This window comes from Solenopsis invicta, chromosome 9, assembly GCF_016802725.1.
Source record: "Solenopsis invicta isolate M01_SB chromosome 9, UNIL_Sinv_3.0, whole genome shotgun sequence".
Classification (NCBI taxonomy): Eukaryota; Metazoa; Arthropoda; class Insecta; order Hymenoptera; family Formicidae; genus Solenopsis; species Solenopsis invicta.
Genome location: NC_052672.1, coordinates 6937995 through 6957503, shown reverse-complemented (window position 1 = coordinate 6957503; position 19509 = coordinate 6937995). Strand labels below are relative to the sequence as shown.

At 30.0% G+C, this 19509-nt stretch overlaps 2 protein-coding genes across 4 annotated transcripts in view; both read left to right on the top strand.

Annotated features, from left to right (window-relative positions):
• LOC120358681 (G-protein coupled receptor Mth2-like) overlaps nt 1-11815 on the top strand; it is a 42580-nt gene extending 30765 nt beyond the window's left edge. The window contains exons 4-8 of the mRNA XM_039453713.1: nt 520-734; nt 806-884; nt 3917-4098; nt 6410-6590; nt 10139-11815. Of these exons, the coding sequence (XP_039309647.1) occupies nt 520-734; nt 806-884; nt 3917-4098; nt 6410-6590; nt 10139-10370 (889 nt within the window). The 3' untranslated portion in view covers nt 10371-11815. The remainder of the gene's footprint in view (nt 1-519; nt 735-805; nt 885-3916; nt 4099-6409; nt 6591-10138) is intronic.
• The window catches only part of LOC113005481 (probable G-protein coupled receptor Mth-like 3), a 39153-nt gene that overhangs the window by 7772 nt on the left and 11872 nt on the right, over nt 1-19509 (top strand). Inside the window, exons 1-4 of one of the 3 annotated variants that reach the window (XM_039453705.1) lie at nt 13614-13772; nt 16536-16687; nt 17043-17774; nt 18094-18444. In XM_039453705.1, the coding sequence (XP_039309639.1) occupies nt 17511-17774; nt 18094-18444 (615 nt within the window). In that variant the 5' untranslated portion in view covers nt 13614-13772; nt 16536-16687; nt 17043-17510. Of the gene's footprint in view, nt 1-13613; nt 13773-16535; nt 16688-16970; nt 17775-18093; nt 18445-19509 lie in introns of those variants that run through there. The other 2 variants (XM_039453707.1, XM_039453708.1) reach the window with 2 other exon arrangements.

Sequence of the window (19509 nt, the reverse complement as noted above, 5' to 3'; positions counted from 1 at the left end):
TTCTATTACTATTTTTACTCATTTTTATATTTGTAAACATGCATGACCGAATAGAAAGATTGTATTAACACGAGATTCGCCAATACCTTGTTATATCGTAAATTTGTTCCGGAAAAGTGAACTTGTATTGATTTCCTAGTAATTAATTAAAATTCAATGCATTAAATTAGCATTTTATTAACAATGCTAGTGTATTACTATGCATTCAGACTCTTATCTCTTCTATTGCAAAGTTGTTTAAGTTTGATTGAATTCGACATATTATTAGTTTGTTTTAATTGTACGATATCAAATAATCAAAACCTGTAGTAACATGTCGAGCAGCACATAATTAAAAAGTATTCGAGTATTTAAAAGCTGCAAATATTTTAGTTATATATGTATATACGCGGAATAAGAAGAAGCATTATTAATAAAAATTGATGAAAATAATGTCAGATCAATTTTCGAGCATTAGATAAATATGTCGGATTTGTATATCCTACAAATTATGAAACTTAAAATTCATTTTTTGTTTAGCGCTGACTGGTGGTTCGCCATATTGGTCGTCAAATGTATATTTCTGTTGATGACGTTGCTAGTGTACGCGTACTTACCGAATCTGCAAAATATTCATGGAAAAACGGTTATATGTTATGTGAGCAGTATCTTGCTGACTACCATCTGCGCATTCATCAGCAATTGGTACGTCAATGTTGGATATAAGCCACAAAAAACATCGTGCAAAGTTTTAGGTTTGTATACAAACGTCTTAGGAAATATTCGTATACGAATAACGTTAAAAAAACGTGAAATGTTTTTCTAGCTTACATCGGGTTTTTTTTTTTTCATGCGATATTTTTCTGGCTTAATGTCTTGTGCTTCGACATATGGCGAACATTCGGGTAAGTCATACACTACAAAACGCGTAATATCAGTACAAAATTACCTATTCAAAAAAAAAGTTAAAAAAAGGCGCCTAGTGTGTGAGAGTATCCCATAAATCTTTATTCTATTTACGAAACCCAAGTGGTGCTATCTTTATATCTTCATTCAAAAAATTTCCTGTCCTGATCCATGTGGTACTCTCTTTAATTACTATACAAAACCTAAGTGATTCTATTTCTTTATTCTCATTGAAAAATCTTCCTATTCCTAACCCAAGTGGTATTTACTTAAAAATAAATATCTTAAATTTATTCCAACATAAATGTATTTTTTCCAATTAATGTTTGAAATCTTTCCTGATCTTCTTCGATTGCAATTTCATCTTTATAATAGTGTCACTTTTATACAAATTGACCACATATTTGTATCGCACGCAACATTTCATCAAGTCTCGATCGAAACATTTCTTATTCTTATACACATAATCCGATAAAAAGATGGCTATATAAAGACACATATGCATTTTGAATCAGTATCAATGATGGAGATTTCAGACTTCAATCTAAATTGTCGACAAATTGATGGCAAATTGTTGTATCATAAAGGCATCAACTTGTCAAGAAATGCGAATTCGATTGCTACAAATCTAATAATAACGCATGCTGTGATTAAAAGCAACATTTCAGCAATTACATAGACACAGTGCTGACTTAATAGGATCTAATAAGTTAATGTTAATTTATCTTCTCCACAGATCTGTGCGTGAGAATATGCATATAAAGGAGTTGCCAAAGAAAAAAATTTGTTGCTCTATTAATTTTTTTTAAAAATAATGTTCCGCTAACGGAAGTTTAAGTTAGCGGGACAATACCCTTATATCGCAAAAATCATACGCAAAAGCAATGTTAAAATATGTTGCTAATTTGTTGCTCACAAAATATGCTACTCTCGATATTGTTACTTGCAAAATAAGCACCTATAACAATAAACAATCACCTATACAGAGAGTTACAAGAGATTTATACAGAGAGTTACAAGAATAAACTAGAAGAAATAAATTTGTTACTCGCATAACTATGATTCCGAGCATAACTATAATCCTCAGCCATCGTACTATTAAAAATTTAAAATTATTGCTAACCATAAAACACTAAAGATAATTAATTTACCAAGGAAATGCGCGCGTCGCGCGCGGTAGGCACGTTAACGAATGTCAAAAAATGTGTACGCTGGTATAATTGTAATATCAAAATAACCCCCAGATATTGTACTATCAAAATATATAAAAATCTCAATTTGTTGCTAACTATAAGATACTGCAAATAATTAATTTATGCAGTAAACACATGCTGCGCGCTATAGGAAAGGTATTGCCTATCAAATAATGTGTACGCAGATAAATTCCTAGATAAATTAATTATTTTTAATGTCTTATGGTTAGCAACAAATTGAAACTTTACATATTTTGAGAGTACGACATCCGCGGATTAATTTGATACCATAATTTCGCCAGCGTACACATTATTTGATACCTTCTCTATAGCGCGCCTATAGCGAAACACGTAAATATCTGAATTTGTTGCTAACCATAAGACACTGCAAATAATTAATTTATGCAGTAAACGCGCGCGCCGCGCGCTATAGTCAGAGTATTACTTATCAAATAATGTGTACGCTGGCGAAATTATGGTATCAAATTAATCCGCGGATGTCGTACTCTCAAAATATGTAAAGTTTCAATTTTTTGCTAACCGTAAGACAATGGAAATAATTAATTTATACAGTAAACGCGCGCGCCGCGCGCTATAGCCAGAGTATTACTTATCAAATAATGTGTACGCTGGCGAAATTATGGTATCAAATTAATCCGCGGATGTCGCACTATCAAAATATGTAAAGTTTCAATTTTTTGCTAACCATAAGGCAATGCAAATAATTAACTTACGCAGTAAACGCGCGCGCCGCGCGCTATAGCCGAGGTATTGCTTATCAAATAATGTGTACGCTGGCGTAATTATGGTATCAAATTAATCCGCGGATGTCGCACTATCAAAATATGTAAAGTTTCAATTTTTTGCTAACCATAAGGCAATGCAAATAATTAACTTATGCAGTAAACGCGCGCGCCGCGCGCTATAGCCAAGGTATTGCTTATCAAATAATGTGTACGCTGGCGAAATTATGGTATCAAATTAATCCGCGGATGTCGTACTCTCAAAATATGTAAAGTTTCAATTTGTTGCTAACCATAACACATTAAAAATAATTAATTTATCTAGGAATTTATCTGCGTACACATTATTTGATAGGCAATACCTTTCCTATAGCGCGCAGCATGTGTTTACTGCATAAATTAATTATTTGCAGTGTCTTATAGTTAGCAACAAATTGAGATTTTTATATATTTTGATAGTACAATATCTGGGGGTTATTTTGATATTACAATTATACCAGCGTACACATTTTTTGACATTCGTTAACGTGCCTACCGCGCGCGACGCGCGCATTTCCTTGGTAAATTAATTATCTTTAGTGTTTTATGGTTAGCAATAATTTTAAATTTTTAATAGTACGATGGCTGAGGATTATTTTGGAATCATAGTTATGCGAGTAACAAATTTATTTCTTCTAGTTTACTCTTGTAACTCTCTGTATAAATCTCTTGTAACTCTCTGTATGGTGATTGTTTATTGTTATTGGTGCTTATTTTGCAAGTAACAATATCGAGAGTAGCATATTTTGTGAGCAACAAATTAGCAACATATTTTAACGTTGCTTTTGCGTATGATTTTTGCGATATAAGGGTATTGTCACGCTAACTTAAACTTCCGTTAGCGGAACATTATTTTAAAAAAAAATTAATAGAGCAACAAATTTTTTTCTTAAGCAACTTTTTAGCAACAAATGAGCAACAAATAAAAAAATTTGTTTGAATTAATTCTGCTCATTTTGTTCCGCTAACTTATAGGATGTCATTTCAGCATTTACATAGACACAATGCTGACTTAATAGGATCTAATAAGTTAATGTTAATTTATCTTCTCCACAGATCTGTGCGTGAGAATATGAATATAAAGGACCGCAAAAATACGAAACGGTTGCTGTTGTACTGTTTACATGGGTGGGGCATCCCTTTACTGTTTTCAATCTTTATTATCGTTGCCGATAACACGGATTTCCTGCCAGAATATCTGGCACCCGATATTGGCAATATCGGATGTACGTTATCATGTGAGTTATTAATCGATAATAATTTTCCGAAAGATGATATAACGTAAGTTATAGCGATTTCGGCTGGGGCACACCGGTTGCACATTTCAGGTGTCGGTGCAATTTTTGTGTTTGGCTAGTTAAATAATTCAGTCCCTTAACGGTGCCGCGTGTTCGTCTGGGCTCAATACGCCTCATAAGTGCATATTAGGTGTACACGAAGTGGACCCGAGAAAATAATCGAAGCCAGTTTGTGTGCCACCGGTAAGGTGCTACACCGGTGCGCCCCAGCCGAAATCGCTATTAGATAATACTAATAACAGAGTTCTTGGAAATATTACCGACTTCTTGTAACGAAAGCTGACTCGTCTGCGCAGTGTTGAATATTTCTTCGAAACTCCTTGATAGAATAATTTACGCAGCAAATAGATAGATATAGTAATTAGATAGAGTTGAGAATTAATACCAGGTGAATTACAGTCAGAAAATTTATGTAGTATTCAAACTTTATCATATCGCGAGAAGAAAACACGTAAAATTTTCTGTCTATCATCGTACCACAATGCAGTAATTAAAAACCATTTCGAGTAACTGTATTGCCTGTCCTATATCATTGCTCCTCAATATAAAATATAATTATAAATGTATTTAACTATAAGAGATATTAATTAATATGTTTTATATACAGCAAATAATTTTAAATAGAAACGTGATAATTACATTTATTATATTTAACAATATATCCTAGAATATTTTTGAAAATTATTTTTAATAGAAGTTGAAAATATTAAACGTTATAGTTTTCAACTATAAATATTTCAAATATTTGTTCCATTTCTGTAATTAAATTTTTCAGATGACATATAAAATTAAATATAGAAAACAAGGGTATAATATGGCTCAGTGTACGTTATGGCTGTAATGATATCTCTAAAGTTTTTAGACGCAAGAAAACTCTAATTCAAGAATATTCTAAATGATGGAAAATTAAATTGAATTGGGTCATCCTCAGTGCTATTTAAATTTATAGAATTTTCGTTAAAATGCATACATAATTCTTTGTGTCTCTATTTTAATCCCAATTTTAATTTTAGTTTATAATTTTAATGTCAATCTTATCATATTGTTTTAACGTTTGACGATAAATTTTAACACATAGTTTTTTTATTTATTTATTTTATTTTAATTTCCTGGATAAAATTTCAAAAAATAATAATTAAATTTTAAATAATATTTATTTTAATTTGCTAGATAAAATTTTAAACGATAATTACAAATAATAATTTCAAGACATAGAACTAGTTAAGAATGAACAGTTTTATCTTATTTTAATTTTTGAAGTACTGCGGTTTATAATGTTCGTTCATACTGTTACTAATACAACCAAAGACATCGCCATCGTGCAATAAACAAGAACAGTGAAATATAAATTAATTAACCACGGATTTATATAAACATTTTTATACAAATCTAAATAAGAACGCCTTCACGGTCATAGCTGGATCTTGGTGCTTCCGTATTTAATCGTGTGATTTTATATACTTTATCAGATTCAACACAAACACGCGCCGTTACTTTTGGTCATAATGCAGCTGTAATCGAACAAGAGTCAATAATAATATCACATTTATAGGGGTGTGCGGGTACCCGAGATTTCGGGTTTGGGTCGGGTTCGGAAATTTTTTTCCAGGTAGTGTCCGAAAGTTACGGCTCGATTTCGGATAGCGCAAGTTTCGGGTACCCGTACACCCCTACACATTTATTCAATTAAAATTAATTTAATAATACACGTTGCTCACTAGCATCAAATATTAACCCTCTCCTCCCTACGTACGGGTGTCTTAGCCAACTCGGCTACTGAGGCTGAGATGATATTATGTATCATCAACATATTTAACTAATTTGACTAAGCGATTGAAAAAAACAAGTCATATAGAAACCATTTCTCGAGATAAGAATTTTCAGTAAAGAACGATAACAAAATTTAAACTTATGTGAACATGGTACCCTTTATAATTATGAATTTTTTTGTAAGGTTTAATTTAGATTTAACAGAGAAAGAAAATGCTGATGAAAAATCACAAATATCTCAAAATTGTGTAGCTCTTTTGAAATGAAACTTGGCACAAAATTTTCTTTTATCTGAGTAGATAATTTTCTCCGTATAACGATTCATTGGGCACGTTCACGGGACCCAAAATTCGCAACCTTGTCCTGCTACACTTCCTTCTCCAGAAGAACAATATTTTCATTTTCATGTTACAATTTTCTATGTACAGCGTAATAATTTTGAAAAAGATTAATTAAATTTTATTATGATTTTAATCAAAAGATAGATACAATTGGAATAACTACAGCGATTTAATTTTCGCTTATGGACCGCAGACGATTGTAACAATATCCAACGTGCTATTTTTCATTCTCACGGCGAAATATTACAATACAGTAAAAGCGGATATAAAAAATATAAATACCGATCCCAGAAGCAAACAATTTGATTCCATTAAGAACAGGTGAGTGATTTTGCGTCTTAAAACATCGATTTTCTTTTTATTTTTGGAAGTAAATGTAAACTAAAAAACAAAGTTTAAAAAATTTGTAGTTAAAGTAAATTTTAAACGCGTATTTTAGCACCTATTGTGTTGATTTTATTATTTTCATCCTATATTTAAAGTTCTGCAATGTACGCAACAATGCAAGAATCGTTTCTACTTAAAACTAAAACAGAAGAAAAATGACAATAAAATAGTGTATGTTCCAAAAACTAGTTTATACTATTGATTTTTATTATTATATAAATAATCAGTTAGATAACTATGCTGTGTAAAAATAACATTACTTAGCCCTAGCTACATACTAAAAATCATTTCGCACTTAATAAAATCATTTCTTTGGTTTTATTAATTGCGAAATAATATTTACTAGATAACCAGATATAAGTAATGGTTACTTTTACAAAGCATAATTAGCTAACTGATTATTCATCATAGCAAACGTAAACTAAACTTCTAATTTCTAAACTTCAGTTTTTTATTAAGAGTTCTTCATTCAGAGAAAGTTAATCACGATAGTTATTTATATATGCCAATAAACATTAACTTTCAATGTTATAATTTTACACTCAACTATATAACTATAACAATACGATACAACATTTTATATCACATATACTTGTTGAGAGTGAAATAATTTTATATTCTCGTTCTCGTTACTTAAATGTGGTGATACATCATATTAGGATCATATTAAGTCACATTAAGATATTATTTATATATTAATATATATTAGCTAAAAATTGATGCTCATTTTACATCATGGGTTATTGCAAGAAATATAAAGTGCTTCGGTAATCAAACTGAATAATGCTCATTTCCATTAATATAGATCAACTGTGATTTTAGTTTAATTTACTCTTTATCTTTTTCCAATCCTTAAAACTCAAGAAAAATAAAGAGTTTAATTTAAACTGAGATTAGAGTTAATCTGCGTTGATGGAAATAGGTTTAAGACACTCAATGGACGGGATGCTGAAGAATCCAAGTACAAATTCTGGTTGAGGTAATATTTTTCGCAATAAATTTCTACGATTTTTGGAATGAGAGAGAAGAGGTAGTAAAAATGTTTGTAAATATTGAAATTATTAAATTAATTAATGATTTAATTTTAAAGATATTCCTTTTTGGGTTCTGCTTAAAAAGATGTTTTTAATCTGGCGAGTATACGACGTGTTTTAAAAATCTTGCAAATGTTTGTAAATTAATCTAAAAAATTATTGGCCATGAAGATCTGCTTTTAGCTGGTATAGCTGTTATCGTCATTTATGTTGATACATTAATATTGCTAAATGTAAAATTATAACATTAACATACATAAAATGAATTAAGGCCTAAGATGAACAAGTTATATGATACTTAAATTATTTTCACTTTTACATCATATTCTAAAAATTGCAGGAATAACGATGAATATAATTGACCATATCTTTAAAAGAGATCCAGAAATCTTCTATTTTAAATTATAATTTCGAGTAAATTTACAATAACTTCACGATTCGATAAATAATTACAACATTTTAATGAAAATCATATCACTATGACAGATGTCATCATCAAAAAAAGATGGCATCGTGACAAATTTAATAGGAAAAAATTAATAATTAATTAACAAAAGCTATATCGTAATAAGGAGAGTGATTTTGAGGATATTCTTTATAATTATGAATTTTTTTTGTTAAGGTTGATTTAAGTTTAGCGGAGAAAAAAGGTATTTAAAAAAAATAACATTTTTTTGCGATATCTCGAAATTGTAGGGGTCTTTTGAAACGAAACTTGGCAAACAATTTTCTTTTATCTGTGTGGATATTTTGCTCTATATAACGATTGATTACAAGCGGGACACAAAATCACTCTTCTGATTACACTATACCTCTTCTAAGCATGATTCCACATCGGTTAAGTTAATCCTATAATTGTATTGTAATAATAATAAGATAAGGTTGCTAAAATTGCACCACTTTTAACATAAAGGCTTATAACTCAGAAATTTAGAGGAATATTTTTAATTTTCTTACGTCATAATAAAGTACAGCAGTTCTCTTTTCATACTTATTTTTTGTGGAACTTTATGTATTGTCATAAATTCTTAATAACGATTTTTAAGAAGCCTTTAAATAATGCTATTTAGGCAATCTCTTAAATCGCGCCACACGTTAATATTACATCATAGGTTAAAGCGATAGTTTTTCTACTAGATTCATTATTCTCGAACAAAAATACGTTAAATAAGCATAATTTTATTAATATTGGAGATAAATACCGTAAAGATAAATGTAATTTCCATACATGTCATCATTTCGATAACTTTTCATTTATATTGCAATAACATTGCTACATTACGGCAATATTGTTACAATGTACGTTCTGCATGATTATTATATTTAAGTTTATATGTATAACCACGATCAAAGCAATAGTATGATTTAGAAAACTAACGGAAAGTAATGCGGCGTATACAAGGTTCATATTCGCTGCCTTAATTTACATTGTATTGACAATTTCACGGTCTTGAGTCTTATATTAGGAAATTAAGACATGGTGCGATTTAAGAAACTAAAGTATTTTGTAAAACTTTATTCATTTGATTTACAAATAAGAACATAAAGTTATTTGAACTTTGTTAATCTAATTTTAATAATATTGTGATTATTGCAAATTATAAAAATTCAGATTATTTATTTTACCTCTTTTGCATTTAAACTATGAAATGTGTTGAAAAATAGCAGCGAATTTACGATTTTGCTATACATATTAACATCAAAATTTCTATTATTCTTAACATATTGAGATCAATGAAGGATAATGATAATGTCATGTAGTTCCCAAATAATCCCACAAAGAGTGTACAAGTACTATGATTGAATTTGTAGGTACAATTTAGTAGAAGCCGGTGCGGTATCGGCAACCTTACTCTATACTGTACAGCCTATAGCTTCAGGAAATGAACAAGGCATTAGTACAATAAAATAACGGATTAAAAATCTACTGTAACGACATGAAGTGATATGACGTCGGTTGTCAAATTAGCTGCAATTGATAAAGATTCGGTGAATCGAAAACTGTTCAGTTCTTGTAAAGTAAATAAAAATAAGAATAAAAGTGATATTTAATTTATAAATTGCTCGTCTTAGGCGCTGATTTTCTTTACTATGACTTTGCATAAACAAGCATAAATATTATTAATATTATATTTATTGTAATATTAATATTTTGTTACTGTCAATCGATGTTTACTCCGTACATACAAATAAATAACTATTGCTATTAATTTCCAATAAATGAGGAACGCTTTATACACAATTATTTTGGTATTATAGCAAATGTCTAAGGAATCTTAAATACATTGTAATAATAGAACAATATTTATCTAATTTTATAACTGTTTTATCTGTACTTATGAGTGATATCTTAACGTATCGTTTTGTTAATATTTCCAATTTTATTTTATAGACGGATTGTGTTCATATTATTTTTTAATCAATTGTATTTATATTATTTTTCAATAGATTTATCATGTTCGTCAAACTGTTCATCGTTATGGGAATGCAATGGATATTCGAGACAGTAGAGTACTTCCTCGCCAAATCTTTAGGTTTCGATCATCACGTGAAGGTGTTTTTTTACCTCATTTTAGTCTTAGATTGTCTTGAAGGTTTATTGATTTTCATTATTTTTGTTATGAAAAAAAATGTGTATCAAGCTATTCGCAAACGATTGCAAGATATAAAAAAAAATTAATCTGCAACGTAATGTCATTGTTTATTTATATAGTCAGGAAAAACGCGATCAACTACGCTATATTTTTGTTTCATTTACGCGACTTATGTTTTAAAAAGAGTCGATAACTAAGCCATATTGAGAATTTAAGAGATCGGAAAGAGGGTAACGATATAAAAGAGAGAGTAACAATTTAAATAGGAAAACAGATGGACCATTCCAGGGATTTGGTTAATCCGGAAAAGATGATCCTAACTAGCAATACAATGAATTGAATAAGGAAAGGAATCAAACAGAAAGATTGCAACAAAAGTTCGAAAAGATCATTGCCTGAAAGCGACATCCTGCTCTAGTAAAATTTAGTTTACACCAAAATGAGTGGACAAAAGATGACGTTGAAGAAATCACCAATACGTCGAAAGTAAAGCAATCTGTCGGTTTGTCTTCTGTTCCTAAATTTGCTGATGAAATGAGTGTACACTTTTAAAGTAAAATGAAAAAAAGAGAGTACTACGGCTGCTGTAAACATTATGGTTACCGCCATTATCCCCGTTATTAAATAACGAAGTCAAATAATTTTTTATGGAATTATACAATTAATAGCCCGCTGTTTTTAATAGCGCTAACGTGCCAATACACAATAACAATAGTTATAAAGTACTTTTACTTTTCAGAACTTTTAAACTTTTCCAACATATATATGCACTTCATTCCTCATACGTCGTCATTGTTTTTATACTTGACCGTATTATCACTCGAATAAATGTACATTCGAGTGCTTCTTTGTCATTTAACTTTATGTTCAGCTATACACACTTTGAATTACGCGGAGTAACACAATACCATGGAATTTTGTTAATAGTTTTTTAAACAATATTTTCGTATCGAAATATTTCTTCGATAAATCGACTGTTATTTTAAAGCGCATTGTTCAGAAACACTAAAAGTAGAAGCACTCTTCTAATCTATAAAGTTTAAAAGTCAGTAAGGTTAGAAAGGATGTTCCAATCCAGTCTAATGCAGGAATACAAAACACAGCTATTCGCCACCGAAATTTGACGAGCTCAAGTAATTCTCCAAAGATTTGTCTAGATGCGAAAATGTAAATAAGGACATCTTAATCGACTCGTCATTAAGAAACATGGAAGTAAATGCCATGCACAAGCAGTGGGCTTTGCACAAGGGCATAGATGTTCCGTAAATTGCACACTCTGCACAAGGACATGATCAATTCACAATCAATCTCTCTCTTATCGTCTCAGGACAGTACATTTTAATTTGCCATTTTTTCATACAATTTTTGATTTACCAAATAAAATGTATCAAACACGTCAACCAGAGTATGATTCTCTTAATGTATCGTCGGACATGGAAAATTTATTATATTATCAATAATAAGAATGTACGATAGTTTTTGTAAAGATATTGTAAACAAGTCATAAATATATGTCTGTGTAAAATCTGTATTCCTCGTCAAATTAATCGATGCTTTTCCCATTTATTGTCACATTTAATTTCGCATTCACCTTCCCTCAGAAGTTTACTATCACTATTTTAAGCGAAATTATGAAGACTAGTTATTATTTATAGAATTTAGATTTGTTTAGTAAATTGTCGTTATATGCTAATATGATAATAACTAATATTCGCGCTAACGGAAAATTTTTATGCATAAGGACGAATTCAATGCGAAATAATGCGCAAATGCGAAAAAATACGCAATATTACGACAGTTGAATTATGTAGAATTTCGTAAAGTACGTAAAAATATTTACTAAGTGGTAAGACTTGTTTTGTTTTATTACGAACGAATTATTACGGAACGGGCATAGTTCTTCTTACAGATACGGTAAAAATTCGCCGACGTATGCCTCATTACGAATTATTAAAGGATATAGAATTTTTTGGATTTTCAAAGAAGGAATACCGATCTAATTGTAAGGCTTATCATGATTTTCTACGTGGTTCTCTTAATTATCCCAAAACTTTAAAGCTAGGTTTATTCTACGTCTCATTACAAATTGTTTCGAATTAGATGTAGATTTTTTATTTCTATACGACTGTAAATGTTACAATATCCTTTAATATTAAACCCTTAAAATATTATAAATAATAGTTATATGTTCTTTCTTGGCAACATTATATAAAAATTATTTGAATATTATATAACAAGTAAGTAACACAATGTACTTTAATATTTTTAATTATCGGGAATGTTATAACTTATTTTAATAATTAATAAAGTTTATAAATATCTTATGCACAATAATTTGCATTAATATTTAAACAAAAATAATACTTGTACAACAGTTTCATAACATTTCGCGGATATTAAAATAAATATATCATGAATATTATTAAAGTAGATATATAACATTAATACAATATTGCTATAATATTACAAATTATAAAAAATGTTAAACAATATACTCGAAATATTATTTTAATATTATTTTAATATTATTTTAATATTATTTTAACTTTCAATAATATTTATATAATGTTCGAGAAATATTATAGAGTCTACAGGGCTTGAAATACTAGTAAATAAATATTAAAAGATTACCACTTCTTTCTTTATATGTATATACCTATAGTTAATTATAAAATGAATTACGGGATATCAAGGTTTCATTTATGTAACAGAAATACATTTCTATTTCAAATTATTAATACCAATGTTTTATGAATTTTATGATACATTCTTTTTTATTTGTTATACGTGCAGAATATATTATAACGAAGTCATATAATTTCTTAAAGTAAAGCATTTTCCATAAATAATTATCGGTAATAAAATTGCAAACGCTCATCAAGATAAACGTCAAATAAAAATTTTGTAATTATTATAAATAAATTCTTAATAATTATAATGATTTCTAACTTACAAAATAAAAGTCCATTTTCTGACAGTATCATAATTATAGAATTTATACGTAAATTTTTTCCTTCTTACGGTTCTTGTGGGGAGGCTCTAAAGTTGCTGCACGTTACAGAAAACTGATAATATGGATCGAAGTAAAGGTATGTCGGTACTCTGCACTTATCATAATATGAGAAATCCTGCTTGGAGCTGTGAAGAAGGATTTTCGAAATGAGTTGCGGCTCTAGCTGCGAACTTGAGGGAGAGTTCGCTAGCTTGGCCAACGTCGGTACATCCAGGAAATTTGCGGACTGCCCAAAGGCAACGATATACATATTATACTTCAAGCTGTGCATCGAAGAACGAAAGCGCGAACGCGGGAGCCGCAAGGACCGCGTGATAAGATAGGCCCAATCGCAAGGCATCACAAATCCCCTTGAGTGGGATAGGAAGCCTTCCAAACCTCCTTTAAAAAATTTTAACTTCACTTCTCTGTTGGGACCGTCGACGTCCAGACGAACCGTGAGAACATCCCGCCTCGACGAGGAGCGTTCGTGTTGGTAAGACAAAACAACATTTTGTAAAGCCGGTTTGGCCGATCGATTAGGTGACGCGCAATAGACACCGGTGTCGTCTTTATGAGAAATCTAGAGATTATTAAATAAGAAATTAGACATTGTGTCTAACAAAAACTTAGGGCATTACATGCCAAAATAAACCACTCATTTTTGACAAATTTTTCAGATTTTAAAACTTATTGAAGTATGGGTTAAAAGATATAATTTTTTATACAAAATCTTAATCCAACTCTTTGAATACATGCAAAGGGAATAATGTTTGCAATTTATTATTATCGATTTATCTCAATTTTTTGGAGAGAAGGAGGAATTAATATAATAAAATTAGCGTCGTTTCCTATAGAAAAGGGTTCACTGTTTCACATGGTGATAATTTTAGGTAATTATATATTATCAATCCTATTCAAGAATTTGAAATCTTTGAAATTATATCATAACTAGATACCAATTTTTATACTAAATCCTTCAAAATAAAGTACATGTTTGCTTTAACTGTTCGATTCAATTCGTAGTACTAAATACCTGTGCTGCGTCGGTGTGTTTCAAGCGTTAAGGCCTATCCAGACAAATTTGCATAACTGCATAATTATATGTATAAGGAATTTAACTGGTTTATGTTCTTATTCATGTGCTAATGAACAAATCAATTTCTTTATGTATGTAAATAGTTATGCAACTATGCAAGTTTGTCTAAATAGGTCCTTTATACTATGTAAACAATTTCGCATCACAAAGATTTTAAAGCCATTTGAAATTGCTAAAATACAGACATCATTCAAACCAGGGTTCATTGTCAGTAAAAAAAATGTCAATTTTGGCGAATTTTAACTAAAACTGTTCTCCTTACCTCACCAACATGCACGTAATCCAAATATCAATCGACATTTGGAATGCGCTGGAAATAGTGAGGTAAGGAGAAAGCTTTAAATCGAAAATTAGCCGAAATGTGCATTTTTGCAAAGCCCAGATCTAAACCTTATTGGAAGGATTACTAATCGTAATTTAAACATTTTTTCAAGTACTTTAAATTTAAAGCATTTCAATAATGTCTTCTATATTTAATATTTGCAATTTGATTAATATAATAAATGCAAATATGTTTTCTGAAATACTTAATAAAATAATGCATTATTTATATACATATAAAATAAGCAGCAAAAATTTTCTAAATGCATTCGCGATGTGTACTAAATTTATGTAGTAAAAGTATATATAAACCTGTTATACAAGAATGTCACACAATTTTATTGCGTAACATTCTTGCTTAACAAATTTGTAGATACTTCTACTACATAAACTTATTGTTAGTACACGTTATAGGTGCATTTAAAAAATTTTCCCTCGGATAGTCAACGAAAGCAATAAGACAAATTTTTTGCTTGTATATTTTCTACTTAATTGACGTACCTAAGCAAAATTTGCCCAATCTTAAAAAACCCAATTAGAAAATTTAGTGGCTGTGATAGATTTCAGAAACATTTCCGTTGCAACATATTATATCGCAGTTTTAAAAACATTTCTATAGCAAGATTTCACAAGATATTTTAGTCCTTTCATTTCTAAATGATACTATTGAATATGAAGTAACGATTAGCACTTAAAACTTTGTGTGCACCATGAGACCTTTACATCACGAAATCAGATTTTATTCGCATCGACTATAGTATTATAATCACGACATCATATCACATTAACAATCACCGATTTCTGAACATAGTTATAAGATTTCTCGTTTAGAATGATTATTTTATCCAAAGGCTGTCTCCCGCACATTTAATAAGATTCGATTCTTTACTACTTTCTATTTTTAAATCAAGCATAAAAAGTCGTTTATCAAGGTCATGTGTAATGAATGTTTACAAACTGTTCAGACTAAACAAGTTTCTGTAATGTATAAATAGATATTATATTACGTACGATTCACACTTGCAATAAATCGTGCACAACATACATAATACACACATACACAAGCGAATGCAAACACGCGCATTCGGACGGCATGGTAGATGGTCAAGCGCATACACTCAAGAAAAAAGAGAAAGTCTCGGACATCGCGGTGTCAATATCGCAATCGTCAAAAACAAATTATAAATGACTCATTAAAAGAATATCGATGTTTCCTCCTGAGCTCGTTGCAACCGTCCGTCTCGATCTCTCGGCAATCATTTTGCGGCGTTTGGGATTTCGCGATTCACGTTGTTCAATAGAAGCAAAAATTTTGGAATTGAGATTAATCTAGACAGAGCTCGGAAAACCAGTGAATATAAATGAGGTTGGCGGAAGATTTCTTTTTCTCATTCCGTCAAAAGCTACGACAGTGTCCGAGTCTTCTCAATATACACGAGACTCAGGGTGACTACACCCCTTTTTTAATTCCGCAAAATAGAAGAGTAGGGGAGGGACAGATTTTCAGCATAATATCAACTGATGTTATGTTGACGCGTTGAAATAAAGAGTGCGTTTGAAAAGACCACTACTAGCGTTATTTGTGTCTTCTATCTTTATCATTCATTAGATGTTCACAAGAAAAGACTAATGCACATAACGCTAATAACATCTCTCCAAACACACTCCTAAGAGAGCTCTCAATTCGCTTTTCCGCGCTAATCTATTCGATTGTGTCACATCGAGAAACATGTGTAAATAATGTCCACGAATGTCAAAGAATAATTTCATTAAAAGCAACGTATCCTCAGACTGGATAATGTTATAAAATTAATGGAACAAGTCGTTGATTAATTACAGAGACACATACAAAGGAAACGAGTATTCGACTGAATACACAGATAACTCGCTGCAACGTAACGTCACTTCGAGAAGACAAGAAAATTGATAAATAAAGAGAGAACTGAGTGAGGATTCAAACAAGTAATTTAATTTTTCAATTTTTCAAACAAGTAAGTTAATTATTTATTCTGTTACTTTCATTGCAATGCGTTAAATAAATGTTTATCCCAATTTTTTGTTGATAAACAAAATAAGTAATACATTTAGATAGAAAGATATATATAAAAATTTAATTTATAGAAACGTTCTAATTTATAAATATATAAGAATATAATATCTTTGCTTAGAAAAGATAAAGAAATATTGAAGATAAATATTGATCTTGGTTTAAAATTTTAATAATCACTTATTATAAAATAATAATTTTATATCAAGTATTGTATAACCTAATTTAAAATGGTACAAACAGTTTATGCTCAGAATGATTTCAATAAAAACATAATAATTCAAGTTATTATTAAACAGATAGCAACTATTTCTGCCCGGAGTAGTAAATGAAAGAAGAATCGAAACACACAGAAATAAAATTAAGTGCAGGAAAGCATATTGTAATAATATTGTTGTGCATAAAACTTACAAATCGATGTGAAATGACGGTTTAAAACTTAAGCAATTAAAGAAATTGGTTTAAATACGACTTAAAATAATAATTCAGCAGGAAAGTATGAAGAAGTTCTTTTTGAATAAGAGTGAAAAACGCTGCATGTATTATTTGTAGACAAGTAAATTATATTTTTATTAAAATGAAGTGTACGTAGAAAAAACAGGTTTAAAGTACAAAAAGCAGCAGCTTTGAAATGTGACTGCAAATTAATCAAAATAATAATCTGGAAGTATCAATTAAGAACGTGACGTTGACTTTAAAAAAGCGATAATAATACAGAGATATATACTTTGTATTAAATAAACGAATAATTACAGTTTTACACAACTATGTCTATGATAAGGTTTGCTTTGCTCGGCCTGCTATTATCCTTGATAAAAGCATCATCCGAGTGGCAACTAACGAAATGTTGCCCACCGGGACAGATCTATGTAAACGGCCCCAACTGTGAATCAGTACCGTTATTCGCGATAGACGTTTATTCTCACTATTGGAACATTACCCGAGAGTTCCAAAAACTTCCTCAGTGCAACGAACCTGAGGATCTTGTGACAACGGTACTCGACGATTTTGAATCTGACACTGTCTTGGAGGTAAATTGAAATTAAATTGATCTTGTTTATCTTTAACTTTAAGGTCGCAATGTCATGATTGACAAGAAAGAAATCAAGTTTTATAAAAAATATAAAGAGAATAATAAAGAAGTATAAAGAGAAATCTAGGAAAGACAAGAAATGTTTTTTTGATTCGCTAATGTATGTACCTATTTATATCATTTAAAAGAAAAATAATAATATCCACACTTGGCATACCATTCTAATCATATAACTAAAGTAAAATGTTATTTAACAACAATTATATGATGTTATAAGCGAGTGACTCCTGTTTAACAACTTAACAAATTGTTTGTAGGTGCCAGCTTGCCTTGAATATTTTTACAAGTCAGGGGAAAAAACACCCAAAATAATAATTCGTTACTGTCGATCAAACAAGGACCAACAAGTGAAAGCAAATGATACATCCTTTCCGCAACTCTTACACACCAGAAAATGTTGCTTTGGCGATACAATATTCGACAGCGGCACAAAGACATGTGTGACCCGATTAAACGAATCACAGAGTCTTGGAGCATTTTTGTTCAATAGATCAACTGACGCAGAAAGTTCAGTGATACTCACCCAAGGTCCACCTAAGTGTAAAGGGCCGATCGTTAACTATGAAATTAACGAAAACGATATCTTCCTACGGAACAATACATATATGGTAAGCAAGAAATTAGAACTTCTACTTGTAAGATAATTTTCGCAGCAATTGCGTATTAATTATTATTTTAAGTATTCTGAAAATTTAATTTTTTTACAAATTAAATAAACCAAACCTTCTACGGTCATAGCTAGATCTTGCTATTTTTGTTTATCTGAATTTATAAACACATTCAAACTTAGCAAAACTGTGCGCTAATTACTTTTCAGCCATAATAAAGTCCTAAGCTAAATAAGAAAGAGTAATATCACGTAATTTATTAAATTAAATTTCATTTAATAATAATTGATGCGTACTTGGATCTATCTATTCGCCCCCGAAAAAACTGTATAAAAGTTTAATATCAGCGCACAGTTTGAATATGTATATAAATTCACATAAACAAAAATAGCACAATGATCAAGATACGACCATAGAAGGCTTAGTTTATTTAATTTGTATTGTACATTATAGGTCGACTTTTTCGTTTATTTTTTTAATTTTGTTAACAATGAGTAATTAAGGAAAACAAAATTTCAGTTTTACGCAAGATTTTATTGTATAGTATTGATTTTAATGTTTTGTTTTTTCACTTTTATGTATGAACAGAATGTATATTGACACAAATATGATTTCCGAATTATACAATAGCCTCTATTAATATTTTGACAAATATTTTTAGCGATATTGTTTCATTTTTACTATATGTCCAAAAAATTATCTTACCAAAGAGACAAAAATAAATACTTGTAACTGACTAAAATATTGAAACTTGTTGCTTATACATAAGTATTTCGTAACCACATTGAATTTGAAATCACCATAAGTATTTTATTAATATATAAATTATTAATTTTATCCAGTATTTATAACTAAAATTGCTTATATTATAGACATATTAATGTTCTATCTTACAATGTTTAGTGGCATATCCATTTGCTTTGATCACTGCCGTACAACAAAGTGGCATTCATTTGACGAACTTTAATATGCGAGTAAGGGAAATTTTTGTCGATTTTTCTTATAAAATCTTGAAAAAAAAGCTTCGTATTTGAATATTTGCTTTTTTTAACGTACGTATTTAAG